This window comes from Hyla sarda, chromosome 6, assembly GCF_029499605.1.
Source record: "Hyla sarda isolate aHylSar1 chromosome 6, aHylSar1.hap1, whole genome shotgun sequence".
NCBI lineage: Eukaryota > Metazoa > Chordata > Amphibia > Anura > Hylidae > Hyla > Hyla sarda.
Window position 1 is genome coordinate 20,506,409 of NC_079194.1, and position 24,009 is coordinate 20,530,417.

General features: G+C 45.0%; 1 protein-coding gene across 1 annotated transcript in view; it reads left to right on the forward strand.

Annotated features, from left to right (window-relative positions):
- The first annotated feature begins 762 nt into the window (after window positions 1-762).
- Window positions 763-24,009, forward strand: part of LOC130277412 (calcium-activated chloride channel regulator 1-like) — a 67,035-nt gene continuing 43,788 nt past the window's right edge. Inside the window, exons 1-2 of the mRNA XM_056528083.1 lie at window positions 763-904; window positions 14,855-15,051. Of these exons, the coding sequence (XP_056384058.1) occupies window positions 763-904; window positions 14,855-15,051 (339 nt within the window). The remainder of the gene's footprint in view (window positions 905-14,854; window positions 15,052-24,009) is intronic.

Here is a 24,009-nt window from a genome sequence, read left to right on the forward strand (position 1 = left end):
TCTAATTGGCTCAAATGAAAAGAAGAAATATGCGAATATGCGGAAAAAAGTGAATATTCGTAATTTTGTATATATAGTGAATATATTTGCAATATTCGCGAATTCGCTATAAAAATTTGAAATGTGAATATTCGCGCCCAACACTAGTCAGCACATTAAACTATGTAAAGACGTGTGTGTGTGTGTATAATATATATATATATATATATATATATATATATATATATATAATGTCCTGAGGAAGAGAGAAAATAGGAAAAGCCCTATACTTAATCAACCCCAGGCCCCTGCAGTTCCTGTTCTCCCCCACCCGCTCCTCCGCTCTCCTAAAGCTTCTGCTTGTTGCAGAACTTGCTGGCTCAGCAGGTTAAAGGCAGACACGGGACACCGTTGCCACCAGTGATTGGCCGGTCTGACAGGTCCTGCAACAAGTGCTAGTTTCAGAAAAAAAATAGAGAAAACTAGGGGACCAGAGAGAGGAGGACTGGGTCTGCAGAGACTGGAGATAGAGGGGGGGGGGGGGGAAGGAATACTACCTAGTGTCTTTGATATATAATATATGAACATATGGGTAGATTAAGCCCATAAGAAACCCAGAACGGGACGCAGAACAACGGCAATGAGAACATTGCCTGAGAAGGTTTATCAAGTCTAGCCTACATGTCAAGTGCATTTATATTGTCGTATGTGTCATCACTATGTGCTGCTAGCTCTTGGCACGGCTGTCACAATGCTCTGGATAACCGCTACCAATGCAACGTCATGGCGGAGAGTGCAGCACGAAAAACCTTCGAGAAGCCGGACTCAGGATTCAGTTATATGGCCTCGTATATGTGTAGAGATGCGGTTCACCAGGTGTGGCTCATGCTCATCTGCAAGAATCCGAAACCGTGCCACGTAATCCGTGAAAGATGTTTACGATCCTCGATCTTTGAACTGTATGTTACTTGTTACCACCTTACAAAAAGCCTGAGGGTCTATTCACGCAGCAGAATTTCCGATTGCGGAATTCCACCTCAAATTAAAGCCCATAGACTTTTATGGGATTCCGTATTCCCATTCACACTTCTATGGGATTCCAAACTCCCATCCACACTTCAGAAGTCTATGGGCTTTAATTTCAGGCTGGGTCCACACTACGTTTTGTTCCATACGGGAGCGCATACGGCAGGAGGGAGCTAAAACCTCGCGCTCCCGTATGTGACCGTATGCGCTCCCGTATGCCATTCACTTCAATGAGCCGACCGGAGTGAAACGTTCGGTCCGGTCGGCTCATTTTTGCGCCGTATGCGCTTTTACAACCGGACCTAAAACCGTGGTCAACCACGGTTTTAGGTCCGGTTGTAAAAGCGCATACGGCACAAAAATGAGCCGACCGGACCGAACGTTTCACTCCGGTCGGCTTATTGAAGTGAATGGCATACGGGAGCGCATACGGTCACATACGGGAGCGCGAGGTTTTAGCTCCCTCCTGCCGTATGCGCTCCCGTATGGGACAAAACGTAGTGTGGACCCAGCCTGAGATGGAATTTCTGCCGTGTGAATAGACCCTGAGGCTTCCTGGATAATCCACAATTCTTACCCAGAAAACATAACCATCTCAGACCCCTGAACCAACGTACATGGTGAAACGGCAGAATCTGAAGAGCTGATACTGAAAAAGTGAAAACTACAGAGATTTTTCACCTTTTTCTGAAGTGTTAATAATAATTAATTGCTTTTTTTTTTCCATAACTTTCTTTTATCTTACATAGTTACATAGTTCGTATGGTTGAAAAAAGACATCAAGATGTCCAAAAAAAGACGTCCATCAAGTCCAACCAGGGAATTGAAGGGAAGGGTGTAAGGGGATAAGGGAAAGGGATGTAGTTTTATAATTCTGCATAAGCATTAATGTTATTTTGTTCCAGGAATGTATCTAACCCTGTTTTAAAGCTGTTAATTGTTCCTGCTGTGACCAGTTCCTGAGGTAGACCGTTCCATAAATTCACAGTCCTCACGGTAAAGAAGGCGTGTCGCCCCTTTAGACTAAACCTTTTCTTCTCCAGACGGAGGGAGTGCCCCCTCGTCCTTTGGGGGGGTTTAACCTGGAACAGTTTTTCTCCATATTTTTTGTATGGGCCATTTATATACTTATATACGTTTATCATATCCCCCCTTAAACGTCTCTTCTCAAGACTAAACAATTGTAACTCCTTTAATCGCTCCTCATAGCTAAGATGTTCCATGCCCCATATTAGTTTAGTCGCGCGTCTCTGCACCCTTTCCAGCTCCACAGTGTCCCTTTTATGAACAGGCGACCAAAACTGAACAGCATATTCCAGGTGAGGCCGTACCAATGCTTTATAAAGGGGGAGTATTATGTCCCTGTCCCTTGAGTCCATGCCTCTTTTGATACATGACAATATCCTGCCGGCTTTGGAAGCAGCAGCCTGACATTGTGCTATTCTGTAGTCTGTGATCTACAAGTCACCCAGATCCTTCTCTACCAGTGACTCTGCCAGTTTAATCCCCCCTAAGACATACGACGCTGCAGGTTATTAGTACCCAGATGCATAACTTTACATTTATCCACATTGAACCTCATTTGCCAAGTGGATGCCCAGACACTTAGTCTATCCAAGTCATCTTGTAACTTATGCACATCCTCTATAGACTGTACCGTGCTACAAAGCTTGGTGTCATCTGCAAAGATAGAAACAGAGCTGTTAATACCATCCTCTATATATACACAGCCCCCCCCCTCTATATATACACAGCCCCCCTCTATATACACATCCTCTATAGACTGCACTGCGCTACAAAGCTTGGTGTCATCTGCAAAGATAGAAACAGAGCTGTTAATACCATTCTCTATATCATTGATAAATAAATTAAACAACAGCGGGCCCAGTACTGAACCTTGGGGTACACCACTAATAACCGGGGACCAATTAGAGTACGAATCATTGACCACCACTCTCTGGGTACGATCCATGAGCCAGTGTTCAATCCAGTTACAAACTAAAATTTCCAAACCCAAAGACCTTAACTTACCTGTCAGACGTCTGTGAGGGACAGTATCAAACGCTTTGGCAAAATCCAGAAACACTATGGGGGACATGTATCATTGCATTTAGACCATTTTTCACGTCTACAAATTTTGCGCAATTGCGCTTTTTTTGCATAGAGCTGCGTTTTTTTTGGTGGACAGTTTTCTAAAGTTGTCACCAGTTTGGTCTACCGTACACCACCTAATCCAGTGGACTGGTATTTATCAATTGCGCAAAAAAAAGTAGATGTTTTTTTTTGCGCAATTGCGCTTTTTTTTTGCAAGAAAAGTAGTCTAAACCTAAGAGTGCTAGCAAGGACTCGTAGCAAATGGCAGACGGTGGAAGATGCAGGTGGGGGATGCAGGAGCTGTCTCTCAGCACTGCAGTACTACAACTACTCCCATCATGGGACAGAATCTGTCCCATAATGGGAGTAGTTGTAGTACCACAGCGCTGAGAGACGCACATCCCCCGTCTGCGGGACTCTATTGTGACTGTTAGGACTACTACTCCAATCATGGACAGACTCTGTCCAAGATGGGAGTTGTAGTCCTGGGGTTGGAGGACAGATCGCAGCAGGTCATTCTCCAGAGACCCGCTGCGATCTGCATTTATTAACTTAAAAAGCCGGCTGTACATGCGGCTCCACTGCGCTGCCGCCGGCTCCCGTATGCAGATGTCACGATTCATGATCCCCGCCTCCGGGAGACCGGAGCTCTGATTGGTGGAAAGCTATTCACCACTATACACCAATCAGAGCTCCTGTCTTCTGGCGGGGATTATGAATTGTGACAGGTCTATACAGGGGAGCGAGTGGAGCCGCTTCTACAGTACTGTATATAATTGTTATGTGTACTGTACCCCCCCCCCCAGACTAATACTGACCCCTTCTACAGTATATAATTGTTATGTGTACTGTACCCCCCCCCCCCCCCCAGACTAATACTGACCCCTTCTATAGTGAGCGCTCGGACCGCTGTGTGATTGACAGGTCCCCAGCGCAAGTGTGCGGCCCCACTGACCTTTACATGTTGTAAATCTTTATGATACACACTGCCCGTCCTCCTCTTCATTCTTCTGATACCGGAGACGCGCAGCTTCTGCTTTCACTATAGACAGAGCGCCCCCTGCCGTTGTCTGGCCCCAGCCCTGTGCAGTGTGAAGGCAGGGAGGGGGGCGCTCTGACTATAGACTATGATACAGAAGCCGCTCGTCTCCGGCATCAGAAGAATGAAGAGGAGGACGGGCAGTGTGTATCATAAAGATTTATAACATGTAAAGGTCAGTGGGGCCGGACACTTGCGCTGGGGACCTGTCAATCACACAGCGGTCCCAGCACTCACTATAGAAGGGGTCAGTATTAGTCTGGGGGGGGGGGTACAGTACACATAACAATTATATACAGTACTGTAGAAGCGGCTCCACTCGCTCCCCTGTATAGACCTGTCACAATTCATAATCCCCGCCAGAAGACAGGAGCTCTGATTGGTGTATAGTGGTGAATAGCTTTCCACCAATCAGAGCTCCGGTCTCCCAGCGGCGGGGTTTATGAATCGTGACATCTGTATACAGGAGGCGGTGGGGAGTGCAGTTAATAAATGCAGATCGCAGCGGGTCTCTGGAGAATGACCTGCTGCGATCTGTCCTTCAGCCCGAGGACTACAACTCCCATCATGGACAGAGTCTGTCCATGATGGGAGTAGTAGTCCTAACAGTCACAATACAGTTTCACAGCTGGGGGATGTGTAAGAGCCATCCCTCAGCACTGCAGTACTACAACTACTCCCATCATGGGACACAAAATTTCCCATGATGGGAGTAGTAGTCCAAGGGCAGACTGACGGATCTCAGGGGTCTCACTCTTGAGACCCCTTGCAACTTCTCCGCCCCTGCCTCCTAGTGATGACATCATTAGGGGGCGGAGCTTCACAGTCCAGGCCTGAAGCCACTGTGGTAAGTATGGCTCTGTTCTCATTATGCGTTTTGCATAATGGGAACAGAGCCTTTTTGGCAGTGTGTTTCCAAACAGGGAGACCCCAGCTGTTGTTTACCTACAGCCCCCATGATGGGAGTTGTAGTTTAGCAACAATTGGAGGCTCCCTCTTTAGGAACACACTGCATTATGTGCGCTCTCCCCAGGGGAGAGCGCCAAAAATGTTCTGACCCATTTTTCGTGTTTTTATTTTCTTGTCATTTCAGATAAGTGAATGCAGAGGACTACCTGAGATTCGGTGTAGTGTGATGATGACTAGCATTTTTTTATGTCAATAAAAGGGTTAACGAGGGCTGTGGGGGAGTGTTTTTTTAAATACATTTTTTATTTCATGTGTTGTGTTTTTTATAATTGAAATTTCAGGGTTAGTAGTGGAAGCTGTCTTGTAGACGGAATTTATTACTAAGCTGGGCTTAGCGTTAGCCCCGAAAAACAGCTAGCGCTAACCCCCAATTATTACCCCGGTATTATAGCGCTCCTTGGCCTAGGCAGTAACAGGCTGGGGTTATTTAGGCTGGGGAGGGCCAGTAACAATGGTCCTCGCCCATCCTGGTAATGTCAGGCTGTTGCTGTTTGCTTGGTGTCTGATTGACACTGAAAATATGGGGAAGCCTATGTGTTGTTTTTTTTTTGTAATAAAAAAAAGTGTGTGGTTCCCCATATTTTCAGCGTCAGTCAGAAACAAACTAATCAGCAACAGCCTGACGTTACCAGGGTGGGCGAGGACCATTGTTACTGGCTCTCCCCAACCTAAATAACCCCAGCCAGGAACGCTATTTTTGACACTCCAGGCCTGTTGGTACTGGCTCTTCCCGGCAACCCTGTGGCGGTGGGTAACGGGGTAATAATTGGGGGTTAGCGCTAGCTGTTTTTGTGGCTAATGCTAAGCCCGGCATTGAAAAAAAAAACGTATTTAAAAAAAAAAAAAAAAACACTCCCACACAGCCCTTTTATTGACATAAAAAAAAAGCTGGTCATCATCGCAATACACTGAATCTGACGTAATCCTCCCCATTCACGTATCTGAAATGAGAAAAAAAAAAAGTTTAGGACATCATTTGCGATCTCACCTGGGGAGTGCTCCCATACTGCAGTGTGTAACAGGGAGCCTCCAACTGTTCTTGTCTGCCTACTGTATCCTGTATATACAGTCATCTATAGATGGCTGTATATACAGGAGAGCACACAAAGATTTAACTCAGAGCTGCAGTGTGGGTTAACTCTTTCCTTGCTGGGCTCCTGTATAGTATACATGGATACACTATGCCCCCTGTATACTATACAGCGGGCGGAGGTAAGTAGTGATGCTCTGCACCCTGTATATGTATATGCTATACATCACTCCTTACCTCCTTACACTCCGTGGGGCGGGCGCTCTGCATCCGACCCATGGAGTAGTACCTGCAGTGAAATAAATGCACACAGGGTACAAAAATGTTTGTTTCCGCACACCAGCAAAAATGCAAGAAAAAACACAAGGGGGGAGATTAATCAAAACCTATGTAGAGGAAGAGCGGTGCAGTTGCCCATAGCAACCTATCAGATTGCTCCTTTCATTTTTGAAAAGAAGCAATCTGATTGGTTGCCATGGGCAACTGCACTACTCTTTCTCTGTACAGTTTTTGATAAATCTCCCCCAAGAAAAATTACCAAAATGCAGGAAAAGCTGGGACCGTTTTTCAGGCGTTTTTGCTGGTGGACAAAAAAAACCTCAGTGGAATCCTGAAAAACAATAGAACAAAAGTCCAGCGTCCAGGATACACCACTTTTCCTGTGAGGTGTAGAACAGGTCTACAAATAGAACTTTGTGGAGATTTAGACCATTGCACGAAATTTATCATGGGCCTTGCACAAGTTTGATAAATTTGGAGAAATTGCTCCAAATTTAGACCAACCAAAATGTACAAAAAACGTCTACCAATAACAACATTGATACATCTCCCCCTATATCCACAGCCATTCCTCTGTCAAGGCTTCTACTCACCTCTTCATAAAAGCAAATTAGATTGGTGACAACTTCTATCCTTAGTAAACCCATGCTGGTTATCACTTATAATACTATTATCCCCTATGTATTCCTGTATGTAATCCCTTATAAGTCCTTCAAACAATTTACCCACAATGCACGTTAGACTTACCGGTCTATAATTGCCTGGCGAAGACCTAGAGCCCTTCTTGAAGATTGGTACCACATTCGCCTTGCGCCAGTCCCTTGGCACAATACCAGACACCAGAGAATCTCTAAATATCATGAACAGGGGTACAGATATTACTGAACTTACCTCTCTAAGAACTCTTGGGTGTAGTCCATCCGGCCCTGGAGATTTGCTTACATTTATATCACTTAACTTACCTTGTACCATCTCTACATTAAGCCAGTCCAATGTCAGCTCCTTTTTCCATAGTGTATACAGAACTAAAGAACCCATTCAGTAGCTCCGTCTTCTCTTGATCGCCTGTGACAACCTCCCCATTATCATTATTAAGGGGTCCTACATGCTCTGTCCTTGGTTTTTTTGTATTCATAAATCTAAAAAAATATTTAGGATTAGTTTTGCTTTCTTTGGCCACCTGTCTCTCATTTTGAATTTTTGCTGTTTTTATTACATTTTTACAGATTTTATTAAGCTCTTTGTACTGTTTAAATGTTATCGCTGACCCATCAGATTTGTATTTTTTGAAGGCTATTCTTTTGTTGTTTATTGCTCTTTTAACCTCATTTGTCAGCCATGTAGGATTTAGTTTTAATCGTTTATATTTGTTCCCCTTTGGTATATATTTAGCTGTATAGTTATTTAGAGTTGATTTAAAGATGTCCCATTTACCTTCTGTATCAGTATTCGAGAACCCCTCCCCCCAGTCTATGTCCTGTAGTGCAGCTCTCAGTCCAGGGAAATTTGCCTTTTTAAAGTTATATGTTTTTGCCTTCCCCGTCTGTCTTTGTTTTCTACATTTTAAGTCAAAAGTAACTATATTGTGGTCGCTATTCCCAAGGTTTTCCCGCACAGTTACATTACCAACCAGCTCTGCGTTGTTGGAAATGATCAGATCCAACAAGGCATCACTTCTTGTTGGGTCCTCCACAAACTGGCCCATAAAATTATCCTGCAATAAATTTAGGAATTTTCTCCCCTTTGTAGTTTTAGCCAGCCCCCGGCCCCAATCTATATCTGGATAGTAAAATCTCCCATTATTACCACTGTACCTGCCCTGCGGCCCTCTCTATTTGTTTATACAGCCGACCTTCTATCTCTTCAGTGATATTAGGGGGTCTGTAGATTACACCAAATATTATTTTTTCAGTATTTCCCTCCTTGTAATTCTACCCACAGTGATTCCACATCCTCAGAATCATCACACACTATGGCATCGTTCACACTGACTTTCATACCACTTCTTACATACAGACAGACTCCACCACCTTTTCTGTTCATTCTATCTTTGCGAAACAATGTAAATCCCTGCAGATTGACAGCCCAGTCATGCGAGGAGTCCAGCCATGTCTCAGTGACCCCAACTATATCACCAGCCATGTCTCAGTGACCCCAACTATATCACCAGCCATGTCTCAGTGACCCCAACTATATCAATATGTTCCTCCAGTATCAAGGCCTCAAGCTCCCCCATTTTATTTGCTAGGCTTCTGGCATTTGTGAACATACACTTTACATTTCCATTAAGTTTTACACATATAGGCCCTCATTTACTAAGAAAATCGGGTTGTAAGTCTATGTTGCTTTTTTCCCCTGGTATTTATTATTATGTCGCATCCTGTTTGTCGCACGTGGGTTTTGTTGGTTTTGGTTTCCAACTCCTCTGAGCTGTCGGGAAAAAATTCACAACAATTCAACAAATTCGGGTTGGAAACCTTAATAAATACGTGGGAAAGCTCAGGAATGTCGGGTTACGCCCCTTTTTCGGGTTTGGGAGAATCCACATCGGGTCCGTCGGGAAAAAATGTCGCATCGTGTCACAGACTGGCGCAGGATGTCTGCGACATGGCGCAGACAAAGATGCGACAAAAAAACCCGACAAAAGAGGTCGGGTTTAGAATAGTAAATGAGGGCCATAGTCTCACTAATGGGATTTTCAGAGTTATTGGGGTTAATGTTATTATTTGAGTTATAAGGGCTAATTGTACTATTTAAGTTATTGGGGCTAATGGGATTTTTTGAGTTATTGGGTCTAACGTTATTATTTAAGTTATTGGGGCTAATGGGATTTTTTGCGTTATTGCGTCTAACGTTGTTATTTAAGTTATTGGGGCTAACAGTATTTTTTGAGTTAATGGGGCTTATTGTAGTTATTGAGTTATTGGGGCTAATGGAATTTTTTGAATTATTGGAATTACAATTTTCGGGCTACATTTATTTTTACGGCTGGTTTGTAACGCATGAATCTCCTTATCCACTGCTCTTAACCTCCCCCCACAGGACTCCTCTCCACCCACCATTATGTCCTGACCCCTCTCTAACCTATCCATCGCACTGTCTGTTTTCTTTGCTTTATTATTCTCCCCCCACTCACCTAGTTTAAATACTCAGCCACCCCTTCCAGGATTCTCTCCCCCAGCACAGCAGACCCCCTTCCATTCAGGTGCAAATTATCCGTAGAATAGAGTTTGTACCCCAATGAAAAGTCAGCCCAGTGCTCTAAAAACCCAAACCCTTCCCCCTCACACCACGACTTAAGCCATGCATTTAACTCCCTAAGCTCCCGCTGTCTTTCCTGCGATGCGCATGGCACAGGAAGTATTCCAGAGAACACAACCTTAGAGGTCCTTCCCTTCAGCTTGGCACCTAGTTCCTTGTAATTATTCTTCAAGGACCTCCACCTACCATGTATTCTGTCGTTGGTTCCCACATGGACCACATGTTGTTGTTTAAAGGGGTACTCCAGGGAAGTTAATAAAAATAAAAATGCCCCAAAGCCACCAAATTACCTGTTCTGTGTCCCCTGTAGTTATGCATGTGGTTTTGGCAGCTCCTTTGGCCCCTGATGTCTCCTAAATACTTTTTCCTTGTTTGCAGCACAGACTACAACTTCCAGAAATCAGTGCAGCTCTGTGTAATGGCTGCCAGCCAACTGCTTTCACTATCTGTGTGCAGGCTTACACTGCAGCTCACACACTGTACATGTCTTTTCTTTCAGACTATCCTTCCACCAGCAATAAATCATGCTGTGCTCTGAATAGCTGAAGTCAGTTATAAGATTTTTCAGCAGAAAACAGTAGCTATGTGCTCAGTTGTGACTATTAGAGATGAGCAAAGTTACAGCAATTCGATTCATCAGGAACCTTGCAGCACGGTGGTTGCTGACTTTATCCTGCATAAATTAGTTCAGCTTTCAGGTGCTCCGGTGGGCTGGAGAATCTCTCATAGGACTGTATCCACCTTTTCCAGAGCACCTGAAAGCTGAACTAATTTATGCAGGATAGAGTCAGCAACCGCCGAGCCGAGAAGTTTGTGATGAATCGAATTACTGTAACTTCGCTCATCTCTAGTGACTGTGAATCTTCACTTATTTTCTCTCACAGCTCACAAGCTCTCACACAAGGAGGGGAGGTGTGGTTGTACAGCCAGAGCTCTAGACCAAACAGAAATCAAGTGGTGCTGTCCTGAAGGGTGGGGGCTAGTCTCCATGAGGGGTTTAAACCAAGACAAGGGGGATTTGAGAATTGCATGTTTCTCTTATTTCCTGCCTGTAAGTGACAGCTGAAAGAGGGAAACTGCTGTATATATAACTAATGAATTATATTTAGACAAATACATAGGTTGGTGAGAGGGAAAGGATGCGCTATTGGTTTAGTTCCCCGGAGTACCCCTTTAAGTCAGTTAAAACATCAAATGCGTCATCAGAAAATGATCTATTGGCTTTGGTTTTTTTAGGTTAAAGGGGTATTCTGGGTTTTACAATTGTTGAGTAATGAGCCCTGATGCCAAATTATGTAACTCTGTTTTGCGTTTCTCAGCAGTAGGGATTAGCATTGTCTCGGACCTTTTTCTGTCTTACCGTGCGGCTCGAGACAACGCGTCATAAGTCTGATCACATGGGGCTTGGCTGCTTCTCTTCTTGCCTGACAAGCCAGCAGCCAGATAACATGTTCAACATCTTTGTACGTCCTGCAGTGCTAGCGATGAGTTCGTCCCCGCTATCACGTGACCTCGGCACAGTCTGTAGATTACGGGGACGCATTAAATGCTACCACGGCGGGGCGAACCGATGGGCTTCACCCATCATCAGGGAGCTGGCTTGTCGGGCAAGACGAGAAGCAGCCAAAACCCCTGTGATATATGATGCGTTGTTTGGGGCCGCACAGCAAAAGCCAGAAAAGCAGGGCTCAAGTCCTGCAGGAATGCATGAGAATGAAGTTCCTGCACTTTTATTATTATTTTTTTTTTTTTACAGAATGAACACTGTTCCCATTAGCAGGACCAGTCCTTGAGGTGAAATCTTGGGTGAGTTGTCACACATTTTTTCCCGGGACTTGACCCCTGCAGAAAAGACTTGAGATGACAATAAGTTCTAGAATGACCAGGACTCTCCTTAAAGCTGCCGCACCACCAAACTAAATCGGTGGAGAAGGGCCCGCAGTAATGGTCACTCTGGCTAAGGTCCAAAGATCCTGTGTTCAGATGGGAGAAACTTTCAGAATGTCCAGAACCATCACCGAAGCCCCCACAGTCTGAGCTTTGTGGTTGAGGGGCCAGAAAGAAGCCTCTGTCAAATAAACACGAAAGCCGCCTTGAGTTTGCAAACAAGTATCTAAAAGAATAGACTGTGAAAAACAAAAGATTCTCTGGTCTGATGAAACTAAGAAGGAGGTTTTTGGCCTCAATTCTAAGCATCATGTCTGGAGGAAACCAGGCACTGCCCATTACCTGCCCAATACCATCCCTACAGTGATCATGGTGGGGGCAGCATCATGTCTGGGGGAATCCAGTCACTGCCCATCACCTGCCCAATACCATCCCTACAGTGATCATGGTGGGGGCAGCATCATGTCTGGGGGAAACCAGGCACTGCCCATCACCTGCCCAATACCATCCCTACAGTGATCATGGTGGGGGCAGCATCATGTCTGGGGGAAACCAGGCACTGCCCATCACCTGCCCAATACCATCCCTACAGTGATCATGGTGGGGGCAGCATCATGTCTGGAGGAAACCAGGCACTGCCCATCACCTGCCCAATACCATCCCTACAGTGATCATGGTGGGGGCAGCATTATGTCTGGGGGAAACCAGGCACTGCCCATCACCTGCCCATCACCTGCCCATCACCTGCCCAATACCATCCCTACAGTGATCATGGTGGGGGCAGCATCATATCTGGAGGAAACCAGGCACTGCCCATCACCTGCCCAATACCATCCCTACAGTGATCATGGTGGGGGCAGCATTATGTCTGGGGGAAACCAAACACTGCCCATCACCTGCGCAATGCCATCCCTACAGTGATCATGGTGGGGGCAGCATAATGTCTGGAGGAAACCAGGCACTGCCCATCACCTGCCCAATACCATCCCTACAGTGATCATGGTGGGGGCAGCATCATGTCTGGAGGAAACCAGGCACTGCCCATCACCTGCCCAATACCATCCCTAAAGTGATCATGGTGGGGGCAGCATTATGTCAGGAGGAAACCAGGCACTGCCCAAACCATCCCTACAGTGAAGTATGGTGGGGGCAGCATCATGTCTGGAGGAAACCAGGCACTGTCCATCACCTGCCCAATACCATCCATACAGTGATCATGGTGGGGGCAGCATCATGTCTGGAGGAAACCAGGTACTGCCCATCACCTGACCTATACCATCCCTACAGTGATCATGGTGGGGGCAGCATCATATCAGGAGGAAACCAGGCACTGCCCATCACCTGCCCAATACCATCCCTACAGTGATCATGGTGGGGGCAGCATTATGTCTGGGGGAAACCAAACACTGCCCATCACCTGCCCAATACCATCCCTACAGTGATCATGGTGGGGGCAGCATAATGTCTGGAGGAAACCAGGCACTACCCATCACCTGCCCAATACCATCCCTACAGTGATCATGGTGAGGGCAGCATAATGTCTGGGGGAAACCAGGCACTGTCCATCACCTGCCCAATACTATCTCTACAGTGATCATGGTGGGGGCAGCATCATGTCTGGGGGAAACCAGGCACTGCCCATCACCTTCCCAATACCATCCCTACAGTGATCATGGTGGGGGCAGCATCATGTCTGGGGGAAACTAGGCACTGCCCATCACCTGCCCAATACATCCCTACACTCAGGCCTTTTCAGTCAAGCCTGAGAAGACAACATGTAAGACACTTTCCTGGTTCAGACGAGGAAGCGGCATGTTTAGAAGAAAGCCAGGTATTGTTCTAAGAATGAACTGTGTAATTACATATGACTCCTGACATGAGGGGGCCTGTAATAAAGCGAGGCGAATAATCCACTTTTTCTAATTTCTTAAAAGTATAGTCAGCACATTCCCACTATGCACCTCTGAGGCTGGTGTATTAGTTTAGTATGACGTCTTTTCTCCAGTCTATGAGATTTACCTAAGACTGATGCAGATCGTTCGTCTCCGACAGTGTTTTACAACTAGGGTGCCTCCATCTGTTCCAAAACTACAACTCCCAGCTCCCCCTTCCATCCCTGTATGATTTACAGTCAGCTGAAAGTCGTTTTTTTCAAATCTCACACCTGCGCACAATTTGTATACACAGAGCAAGACTGAGATTTTGAAACAGGGCTCGGCTTCCTACTTAACTTTTTATAGGTAGCTTCTAAACCAGTGTTTCCCAACCAGGGTGCCTCCAGCTATTACAAAACTACAACTTTAAGTTCCCACTCCCATTCCTGCCCCTGCTTGATCGACAGTCAGCTAGAACCTGAGTCCTTTTTCTAAATATCACACCTGCACGCAAGATTTAGAAACAGGGTCGGCTTCCAGCTTACTATTAGATAGGTAGCTTCCAAACAAGTGTTTCCCAACCAGGGTGCCTCAATTGTTACAAAACTCCAATCCCTGCTCAGCTGGAAGCCGAGTCCTGTTTCTAAATCTTACACTTGCGCTCAATTTATATACACAGAGCCAGATTGAGATTTGAAAACAGGGCTTGGCTACTAGCTTAACTTTTTATAGGTAGCCTCTAAACCAGTGTTTCCCAACCAGCGTGCCTCCAGCTGTTGCATAACTACAACTCTCAGCTCCCCCTACCATCCCTGCCCCTGCTTGATTGACACCTGCACACAATTTGTATACACAGCACAAGATGAAGATTTGGAAACAGGGTTTGGTTTCCAGCTTACCATTTTATAGGTAGCTTCTAAGCTATTGTTTCCCAGCCAGGGTGCCTCCAGCTGTTACAAAACTACAACTCCCAGCTCTCCCTCCAAACTCTGTTCAGTTGGAAACCAAGCCCTGTTTCTAAATCTTACACCTGTGCTCAATTTATATACACAGGGCAAGATTGAGATTTGAAAACAGGGCTTGGCTTCTAGGTTATGTTTTTATAGTTAGCCTCTAAACTAGTGTTTCCCAAACACTGTCCGGGCATGCTGGGAGTTGTAGTTTTGCAACAGCTGGAGGCACCCTGTTTGGGAAACACTGCTCTACAAGCTCTTACTCCCTCAGCTCTAGAAATGAATCATCTCTCCTAATTATATACATTGCATAAGTCAGCAATAAATTGACATTTCCAGCTCAGCCGTCATACACGTGATAAAAGGAAGAAAAAAAAAAAGGAAGGTACCTCTCCAAAAAAAGAAAAGCAACAATTCCAAACCAGTCTTGTAGTCTGGCACACCCTGATTTACACAATCCTAGGACTGGATTATACCTTCAAAGCAGAACAGTATGAATCTGCAAGGATCATGCAGGCAGCGACCTCTCTGCTTCTCCTGCATTGGATGCTACAGACCGGATCCTGCACCACGAGGCTGAGAGACCACGGCTACGAAAATGTGATCGTCGCAGTTCACCCCAAGGTGCCGGAAAATCCCCAAATCCTATCAGCGATTAAGGTAAATCGCATCACTTCACTTCCTTAAAGGGGTTGTCCAGGATCAGAAAAACACTGCTTCTTTTTTTGCAAAAACAGTGCCCCTCCTGTCCACAGGTTGTGTGTAGTACTGCAGCTCAGTCCCATTCACTTTAACCCCTTGAGGATGGAGCCCATTATGACCCTAAGGACGGGAGTGACCACTGTCACTTTAAGCATTAATAACTCTGGGATGCTTTTACTTATAAATTTGATTCCGAGATTGTTTTTTCGTGACATATTCTACTTTATGTTAGTGGTAAATTTTCGGCGATACTTGTATCCTTTCTTGGTGAAAAATTCAAAAATTTCATGAAAAATTTGAAAATTTTGCATTTTTCTAACTTTGAAGCTCTCTGCTTATAAGGAATATGGATATTCCAAATAAATTATATATTGATTCACATATACAATATGTCTACTTTATGTTTGCATCATAAAATTGATGAGTTTTTACTTTTGGAAAACATCAGAGGGCTTCAAAATTCAGCAACAATTTTCCAATTTTTCGCAAAATTTTCAAAATCGGAATTTTTCAGGGACCAGTTCAGGTTTGAAATGGATTTGAAGGGTCTTCTGGTTAGAAATACCCCATAAATGACCCCATTATAAAAACTGCACCCCTCAAAGTATTCAAAATGACATTCAGTAAGTGTGTTAACCCTTTAGGTGTTTCACAGGAATAGCAGCAAAGTGAAGGAGAAAATTAAAAATCTTCATTTTGTACACTGGCATGTTCTTGTAGATCCAGTTTTTGAATTTTTACAAGGGATAAAAGGAAAAAAAATCCTCTCAAAATGTGTAACCCAATTTCTCTCGCATAAGAAAATACCTCATATGTGTATGTCAAGTGTTCGGCGGGTGCACTAGAGGGCTCTGAAGCGAAGGAGCAACAATGGGATTTAGGAGAGTGAGTTTTTCTGAAATGGTTTTTGGGGGGCATGTCCCATTTAGGAAGCCCCTATGGTGCCAGGACAGCAAAAAAACCCACATCGCACACTATTATGGAAACGACACCCCTCAAGGAACGTAACAAGGGGTACGGTGAGCCTTAACACCCCACAGGTGTTTGACAACTTTTTGTTAAAGTCGGATGTGTAAATGAAAAAATATATTTTTCCACTAAAATGCTGGTTTTTCCCTAAATTTTACTTTTTTACAAAGGGTAATAGGAGAAAATGCCCCCCAAAATTTGTAACCCCATTTCTTCTGAGCATGGAAATACCCCATGTTTAGACGTCGAGTGCACTGCGAGCGAACTACAATGCTCAGAAGAGAAGGAGCGCCATTGAGCTTTTAGAGAGATAATTTGTTTGGAATGGAAGTCGGGGGCCATGTGCATTTACAAAGCCCCCCCTGGTGCCAGAACAGTGGACCCCCCCACATGTGACCCCATTTTGGAAACTACATCCCTCACGGAATGTAATAAGGGGTACAGTGAGGATTTACACACTAATGGCATTTGAAAGATCTTTGGAACAGTGGGCTGTGCAAACAAAAAAATTACATTTTTCATTTTCACGGACCACTGTTCCAAAAATCTGTCAGACACTTGTGGGGCGTAAATGCTCACTGCGCCCCTTATTACATTACATGAGGGGTGTAGTTTCCAAAATGGGATCACATGTGGGTATTTATTTTTTCGGGTTTATGTCAGAACCGCTGTAAAATCAGCCACCCCTGTGCAAATCACCAATTTAGGCCTCAAATATACATAGTGCGCTCTCACTCCTGAGCCTTGTTGTGCGCCCGCAGAGCATTTTACGCCCACATATGGGGTATCTCCGTACTCAGGAGAAATTGTGTTACACATTTTGGGGGTCTTTTTTTCCTTTTACCTCTTGTAAAAATAAAAAGTAAAGGGCAACACCAGCATGTTAGTGTAAAAATTTTTTTTTACACTAACAGGCTGGTGTAGACCCCAACTTTTCCTTTTCATAAGGGGTAAAAGGAGAAAAAGCCCCCCAAAATTTGTAGTGTAATTTCTACCGAGTACGGAGATACCCCATATGTGTCCCTAAACTGTTTCCTTGAAATACGACAGGGCTCCGAAGTGAGAGAGCGCCATGCGCATTTGAGGACTAAATTAGGGATTGCATAGGGGTGGACATAGGGGTATTCTACGCCAGTGATTCCCAAACAGGGTGCCTCCAGCTGTTGCTAAACTCCCAGCATGCCTGGACAGTCAGTGGCTGTCCGGAAATGCTGGGAGTTGTTGTTTTGCAACAGCTGGAGGCTCCGTTTTGGAAACACTGCCGTACAATACGTTTTTCATTTTTATTGGGGGGGAGGGGGGGGGGAGACAGTGTAAGGGGGTGTTTATGTAGTGTTTTACCCTTTATTAGGTGTTAGTGTAGTGTAGTGTTTTTAGGGTACATTCACACAGGCGGATTACGGTGAGTTTCCCGCTAGGAATTTGCGCTGCGGCGAAAAATTTGCCGCAGCTCATACTTGAAGCAGGAAACTTGCTGTAAACCCTCCCGTGTGAATGTACCCTGTACGTTCTCATGGGGGGGGGGGGGGGCAAACCTCCAGCTGTTTCAAAACTACAACTCCCAGCATGCACGGTCTGTCAGTACATGCTGGGAGTTGTAGTTTTGCAATAGCTGGAGGCACACTGGTTGGAAAACCTTCAGTAAGGTTCTGTTACCTAACTCAGTATTTTCCAACCAGTGAGCCTCCAGCTGTTGCAAAACTACAACTCCCAGCATGTACTTATCACCGAAGGGCATGCTGGGAGATGTAGTTATGCAACAGCTGGAGGTACGCAACTACAACTCCCAGCATGCCGAGACAGCTGTTTTCTGTGTGGGCATGCTGGAATTTGTAGCTTTGCAACATCTGCAGTGCTACAATTTAGAGACCACTGAGCTCCAAACTGTGGACCTCCAGATGTTGCAAAACTACAACTCCCAGCATGCCCAGACAGCAAACAGCTGTGTGGGCATGCTAGGAGTTGTAGTTTTGCAAGATCTAGAGGGCAGTATAGAGATCACTGTGCAGTGGTCTCTAAACTGTAGACCTCCAGCTGTTGCAAAACTACAAATTCCAGCATGCCCACACAGCAAACAGCTGTCTGGGCATGCTGGGAGTTGTAGTTTTGCAACATCTGGAGGGCTACAGTCTAGAGACCACAGACTGTAGCCCTCTAGATGTTGCTAGGCAACTACTCTCCGGCTTCCGTCGCATCCGGGAGCCGTCCTCTTCTGCCGCACGCCGCCGCAGATCTCCGTCACTCCGCAGCCTCCGGAGGGGTAAGTGGACTCCGGCGCCGCTCCTCTTCGTTTTCCCCGTTCTGCCCCGCCTATTGTGGGTGGGCAGGACGGGGAAAACGAAAGTAAACCCCTCCGCCCCTGATCTGCTATTGGTGGTCGCGTCTAGACCACCAATAGCAGAGATAGGAGGGGTGGCACCCGTGGGGGGGGGATCGTGGGTGTCTTAGACATCCGTGATCCCCCTTCTATTCCGGGTCACCGGGTCACCATAGACCCATAATGACCCGGAATCGGCGCAAATCGCAAGTGTGAATTCACTTGCGATTTGCGCCGATCGCCGACATGGGCATTTGCACGGGGTGACTGCTGATAGTCACCCCGGCCCGGCGCGCGGCGGGGACCGAAATTCCCATGGGCGTATGGATACGCCCTTCGTCCTTAAGTACCAGGACGCAAGGGCGTATGCATACGCCCTTCATCCCCAACAGGTTAATGGAGCCAATCTGCAATGCCAGACACAAACAGGAGCGGTGTTGTTTTTTGCAAGAAAGAAGCAGTGTTTTTCTAATTCTGGACAACCCCCTTTAAGAGAATGTAATTATATATATATTTTTTTTGTACTTTTTTTTTTGTACTTTTTTTTACTGATAAGGAGCAGATACTGAAATATGTTTTTTTTTCCTAATCTGTTTCTATTTTCTTACATTTTTTTTATTATAATTTTTTCTTATTTTTTTACAAGCTTATTTTTTTATTATTTTGTTTAACTGCTTATTTTTTTTCATTTTGCATTAATATGAGAGCAGCCATCTTTCCTGAGCTGTTTTTTTAACAGCATTTAGTGATATGCTTTACAGCACGGCCCCATGGACATAGGTGACGATAGACTGGAGATGTTCCATGGGAAAAGTTAGGCAGGTTTCATATTATGTAATTTCTGACTGGAATTACACTCTGAAATTCTTGTGCAGCAGAATCCCATTGCTGTCAATGTGACTCTGCTGCACTGTCCACACGTATGCATACGTCCCAGCGCGCAAACGTGTCGGATGCTGTGATGTATGCATATGTCCTATAACGGGAAGGGGTTAAGCATTCGTCTCGAAAACAAGAAGAAGAAATAAGAATGGAGGACTGGACTGAACTGAACAGGATAAGCTGCAATGGACCAAAGCTTGGTAAGCATAGTTTTTTTTTTTTTTGGGTGGGGGGAGGGGGGTCCTTACCCACAGCAGCATATACATTTTATCAAAATGCTGGATAACCCCTTTAAATTCACCTGTGGCTCACAAAAATAAGTGATGGACATAAAGGCAATGGCCCTTTGTCTTGAGGACAGAGTTGTAAGGGGGATGAGGTAGGACAGGAACGAGTGCAGGGTTGTAAATCCTTAACCCCCACCCCTTGCCCAAAGGCTCCATAGCAGGATATGTGGCAGATCGTCTGGGACTGTTCTAGTTCTGGATCTGGGATGGTTAGGAGTAGAAATGGGCGAATCGAAGCTTCATAAAAATGTAATAAAAAATTCACTGCATTTAGTGCGGGCTGGGGGGCTAAAATGACTGCTACACGTGTGAGGACATGGGGCAAGGAACTCTGAGAAGGCGGGTAGGCGGGAACGCCCTGAATCACATGGTGGCATGCAGCCTATCAGCAGCCAGCCAGGCCTATGATGTCACAGCCCTATATATTCAGCAGCCATTACCGAAGACGTGCATTTTGCTGAGAGAGCAGAGACTGTGTGTGCGCACTAATCACCGTTACTGACAATACAAATCTTTACAGCTGCAAATCCATTCACCTCAAGCCTGCATTCTTTCTGGCTAGACAGAGAGCAGACACTGTGTGGTCACTAATCAGTGTTACTAACAATACAGATCAGCACAGGGGAAATCCATTGACCTCAAGCCTGCATTCTTTCTGGCTAGACAGAGAGCAGATAATGTGTGGTCACTAATCAGTGTTACTGACAATACAGATCAGCACAGGGGAAATCCATTGACCTCAAGCCTGCATCACTGCAGGCAGGGAGAGTTTAGAAGTCGTTTCATAGTCTGCCAATTGAGATCATCACAGGAAGCAGTCCCCATTCAAAGACTCCAAGCAACCATAGTGCAGGCAGGGACAGTTGAGAGAGAGAGACTACACTTTTTTCTGTTGCAACCATACTGGGGCGTATTACTCTAAAAAAAGTGAAATATATACGCATTTCGCAGTTCTACATTTTTTCTGGTTAAAGGTAATAGGGCACAGTAAATGTAAAAGCACTAAAATACTTACGCACTAGATTGTTATGCTTATTTCTGGTGCAACCGTACTGGGGCGTATTACTGTAAAAGCAGAGATCTATATACACATAGTGAGGGATTTATCATTAGGTGTCTATTGTAGATACAAATCTACCCCTTTACACTGCTGTCTAATTTACACTCTTAGCCAAGATTTACTAAAGTTGTGCATGTCCTTTGATAAATTTTGTGCAAATATAGAAACACCCCCCCTTGTTCTACCGTGCACTCCTTCTCTACCTCCCGCTGTACATTGCCCACTTAGCTAGAAGTGCCGGAGCAGCAGTGTGCGCCGAACAAAACTCTGCACAATAGTACAATCATACATTTTTATAAAGTACACAGAGGAGGAGATTCTCAAAGAATTTTGCGCCCAAAAAAAAAATCAAACACATTTTCAAAGAGCTTTGTGCCGCGGTTTACACTGTTCATGTCAATTTTGTAAAAGTGGGCATGTCCACATATATTGTCTGCTTTATATGATATTTTCAAAGGGATGAGAGTCCAGTTTACATCAAAAATTTCACACCAGCTTTATGATGGTTGTAGTTTTATTGTTTTTGTTTTCTTCTCATTTTAGATACTGAGTAGTGGAAGCTGTTTTATAGACGGAATCCATTACTAAGCCAGGGCTTAGCGTTAGCACCAAAATCACCCACCGCCACAGGGGTGCCAGGAAGAGCCGGTACCAACAGGCCTGGTGCGTCAAAAATGGTGCTCCTGGGACTAAGCCGTAACAGTCTGGCGTTATTTAGACTGTGAAGGGTCAGTAACAATGGTCCTCGCCCACCCTGGTAACGTCAGGCTGTTGCTGCTTGGTTGGTATCTGATTGATACTGAAAAGATGGGGGAACCACACACTTTTTAAAATTTAGTTATTTAACCTGATAACAACCATGGATGAGTATAGACGTCCAGTTTGGCGTCCGTTCCCGCACTGGGCAGCACCCATGAGATCGCAGCAGGGACTCGGCTGTATCACACAGCTGGGACCGAAGTAAACTTCAGTCCCGGCAGTTTTAACCCTTACAGCCGCAGTCGGAAGTGACCGCGGGCTGTAAGTGTTATGACAGAGGGAGGGGGCTCCCTCTGTCTCCTCTGCAGCACCCCACATCGCGATCGTGGGGTGCTGTGTGTAATACGCCGCTGGCCGAGGCCTGCCGCACTGCCGGGAGTGAAGTTCACTTCACCCCCAACAGTTTAACCCTTACAGCCGCGGTCAGAAGTGACCGCGCGCTGTAAGGAGTTCTGACAGAGGGAGGGGGCTCCCTCTGTCTCTCCTGCAGCACCCCAGAGCATCGCGGGGTGCTGCTGCATACCTGGGCAGCCGGGGGTGCTACAAAGACCCCCAGGTCTGCCCTGGGTATTGCCTGTAGGACGTGCCAGAGGCACGTCCTGATATGCTGCCTGCTAGTGAAAACTGGCAGGCAGCATATAACTGCAATGCTTTGGAATACTAAGTATTCAAAAGCATTAAAAGTGTAACAATAAATAAATAATTAAAATAAAAGTGTAAAAATAAATAAAAATGTAATAAAAGTGTAAAAAAAAAAGTGTAAAAAAAAAAATAAAAATACAATATTAAATGAATCCTACAATCCTGTGTAGGATTGCATTGGCGGACATCCGCAGCATGTAATATGCTGCGGATGTCCACCATGTGATCCTACACGTTATGCAGCAGTCACGGTAATGAGCTCCCTGCTGCGGCTCTGTAGCTTTGTGTGTCCACTCATAGCGGCGGATTTCCCGCCGGCAGTCATGAGTGAACACACTGAGCTACCCAGCCGCAGCAGTGATGGATATATTCGCCATGAGCGGGTGCTTATTCCCACAACATGGCGGATATATCCATCAGGAGGCTTAACTGTCACAGACAGACGCGTTATACTGCCAGCCAACCAAGGGCCAATCAGAGAGGTCCAGCCAATAACTTGTAGGGGTGCGGTATATTAATGGGGTCACTTGTGGGGGTGGGGGTACTGTTCTGCTCTGAAAGCCAAATGGCGCTCCTCTCCTTCTGAGTCCTACCACGCGGTCAAGGAACCATATATGGCCTAAGCGGGGGTATTTCCGAACATGGGACAAGCAGCTAAATAAAATATAAGGTGCATTTCTTTCAATATCAGAAGTGATGTGCAAAAAATATGTCCCCCAAATGATGCATTTGTGAAAAAAAGCTAGTTTCGATTTTTTAACACTGACTTTGTAATAATGCCAAAAACTATGGTATTAAAATACTCACTGTACCCCCTAGCGAATACCTTGAGGGGTCTATTTTTAAAATGGTGTCATTCGGGGGGGGGGGGGGGGGGTGGGGGTTGTTCCCATGTTCTACTACTTCTCAGTTGCTGCAATCCTTGCTTAGCACATAAAATGTCAAGTAAATTTGTTAGGCCTCTAATACATCTAAAATGTGAATAATAATTTTAAAAAAAGTTGAGAAAATAAAGTAGACATATGAAATTATAATTTTTGATAAAAAAATAAACATTATGTATAAATATATGCAACCTATTAACGTCAAGATAACAAAAAATTGTCTTTTTTAAAAAAAAAATTCACGGTTTCTTGTATTGTAAATAAAAAAATACAAATGATATCGATTAACTTTTACTATTTTCATGTAGTACAACTTGTGACAAAAAAACAATGTCAGAATTGTTTTCATTGGCAAAACATTATTATTCTCAAATAAAGACATACATCCCAGATTTGAAAAAACAGGCCTGGTCTTTGAGGGGCATACAGGCTTAATTAGCTTGGCCCTTAAGGGGTAAAAATAATAATAATAAAAATGCATAGGGTTCCCCCTATTTTCATTCTCAGCCAGATACCAACAAAGCATCAACAGCCTGATGTTACCAGGGTGGGCGAGGACCATTGTTACCGCCTAGTCCCAGGAGCGCCATTTTTGATGCTCCGGGCCTGTTGGTACCAGCTCTTCCTGGCACCCCTGTGGCGGTGGGTACCGGGGTAATAATTAGAGGTTAGCGTTAGCTGATTTTGGGGCTAATGCTAAGCCCTGGCTTAGTAATGGATTCCATCTATTAGACAGCTTCCACTAGTAAGCCTGAAAATTCAACTGTAAAAAAACACAACACATTGAAAAAAAAAATTTATTTAAAAAAAAAAAAAACACCCCCCACAGCCCTTGTTAACCATTTTATTGAAATAAAAAAAATGCTGGTCATTGTCGAAGTCCACCGAATCCGACGTAGTCCTCTGCATTATGGTATCTGAAATGAGAAGAAAAGAAAAAATATGGGTTAGTACATTTTTTGCGCTCTCCTGGTTAGAGCACACATAATGTAGCCTGTTCATAACAGAGGGAGCCTCCAATTGTTGCTACACTGCAACTCCCATCATGGGGCTGTAGTTAAGAATCAGCTGGAGTCTCCATGTTTGGGAACACACTGCCAGAAAGGCTCTGTTCCC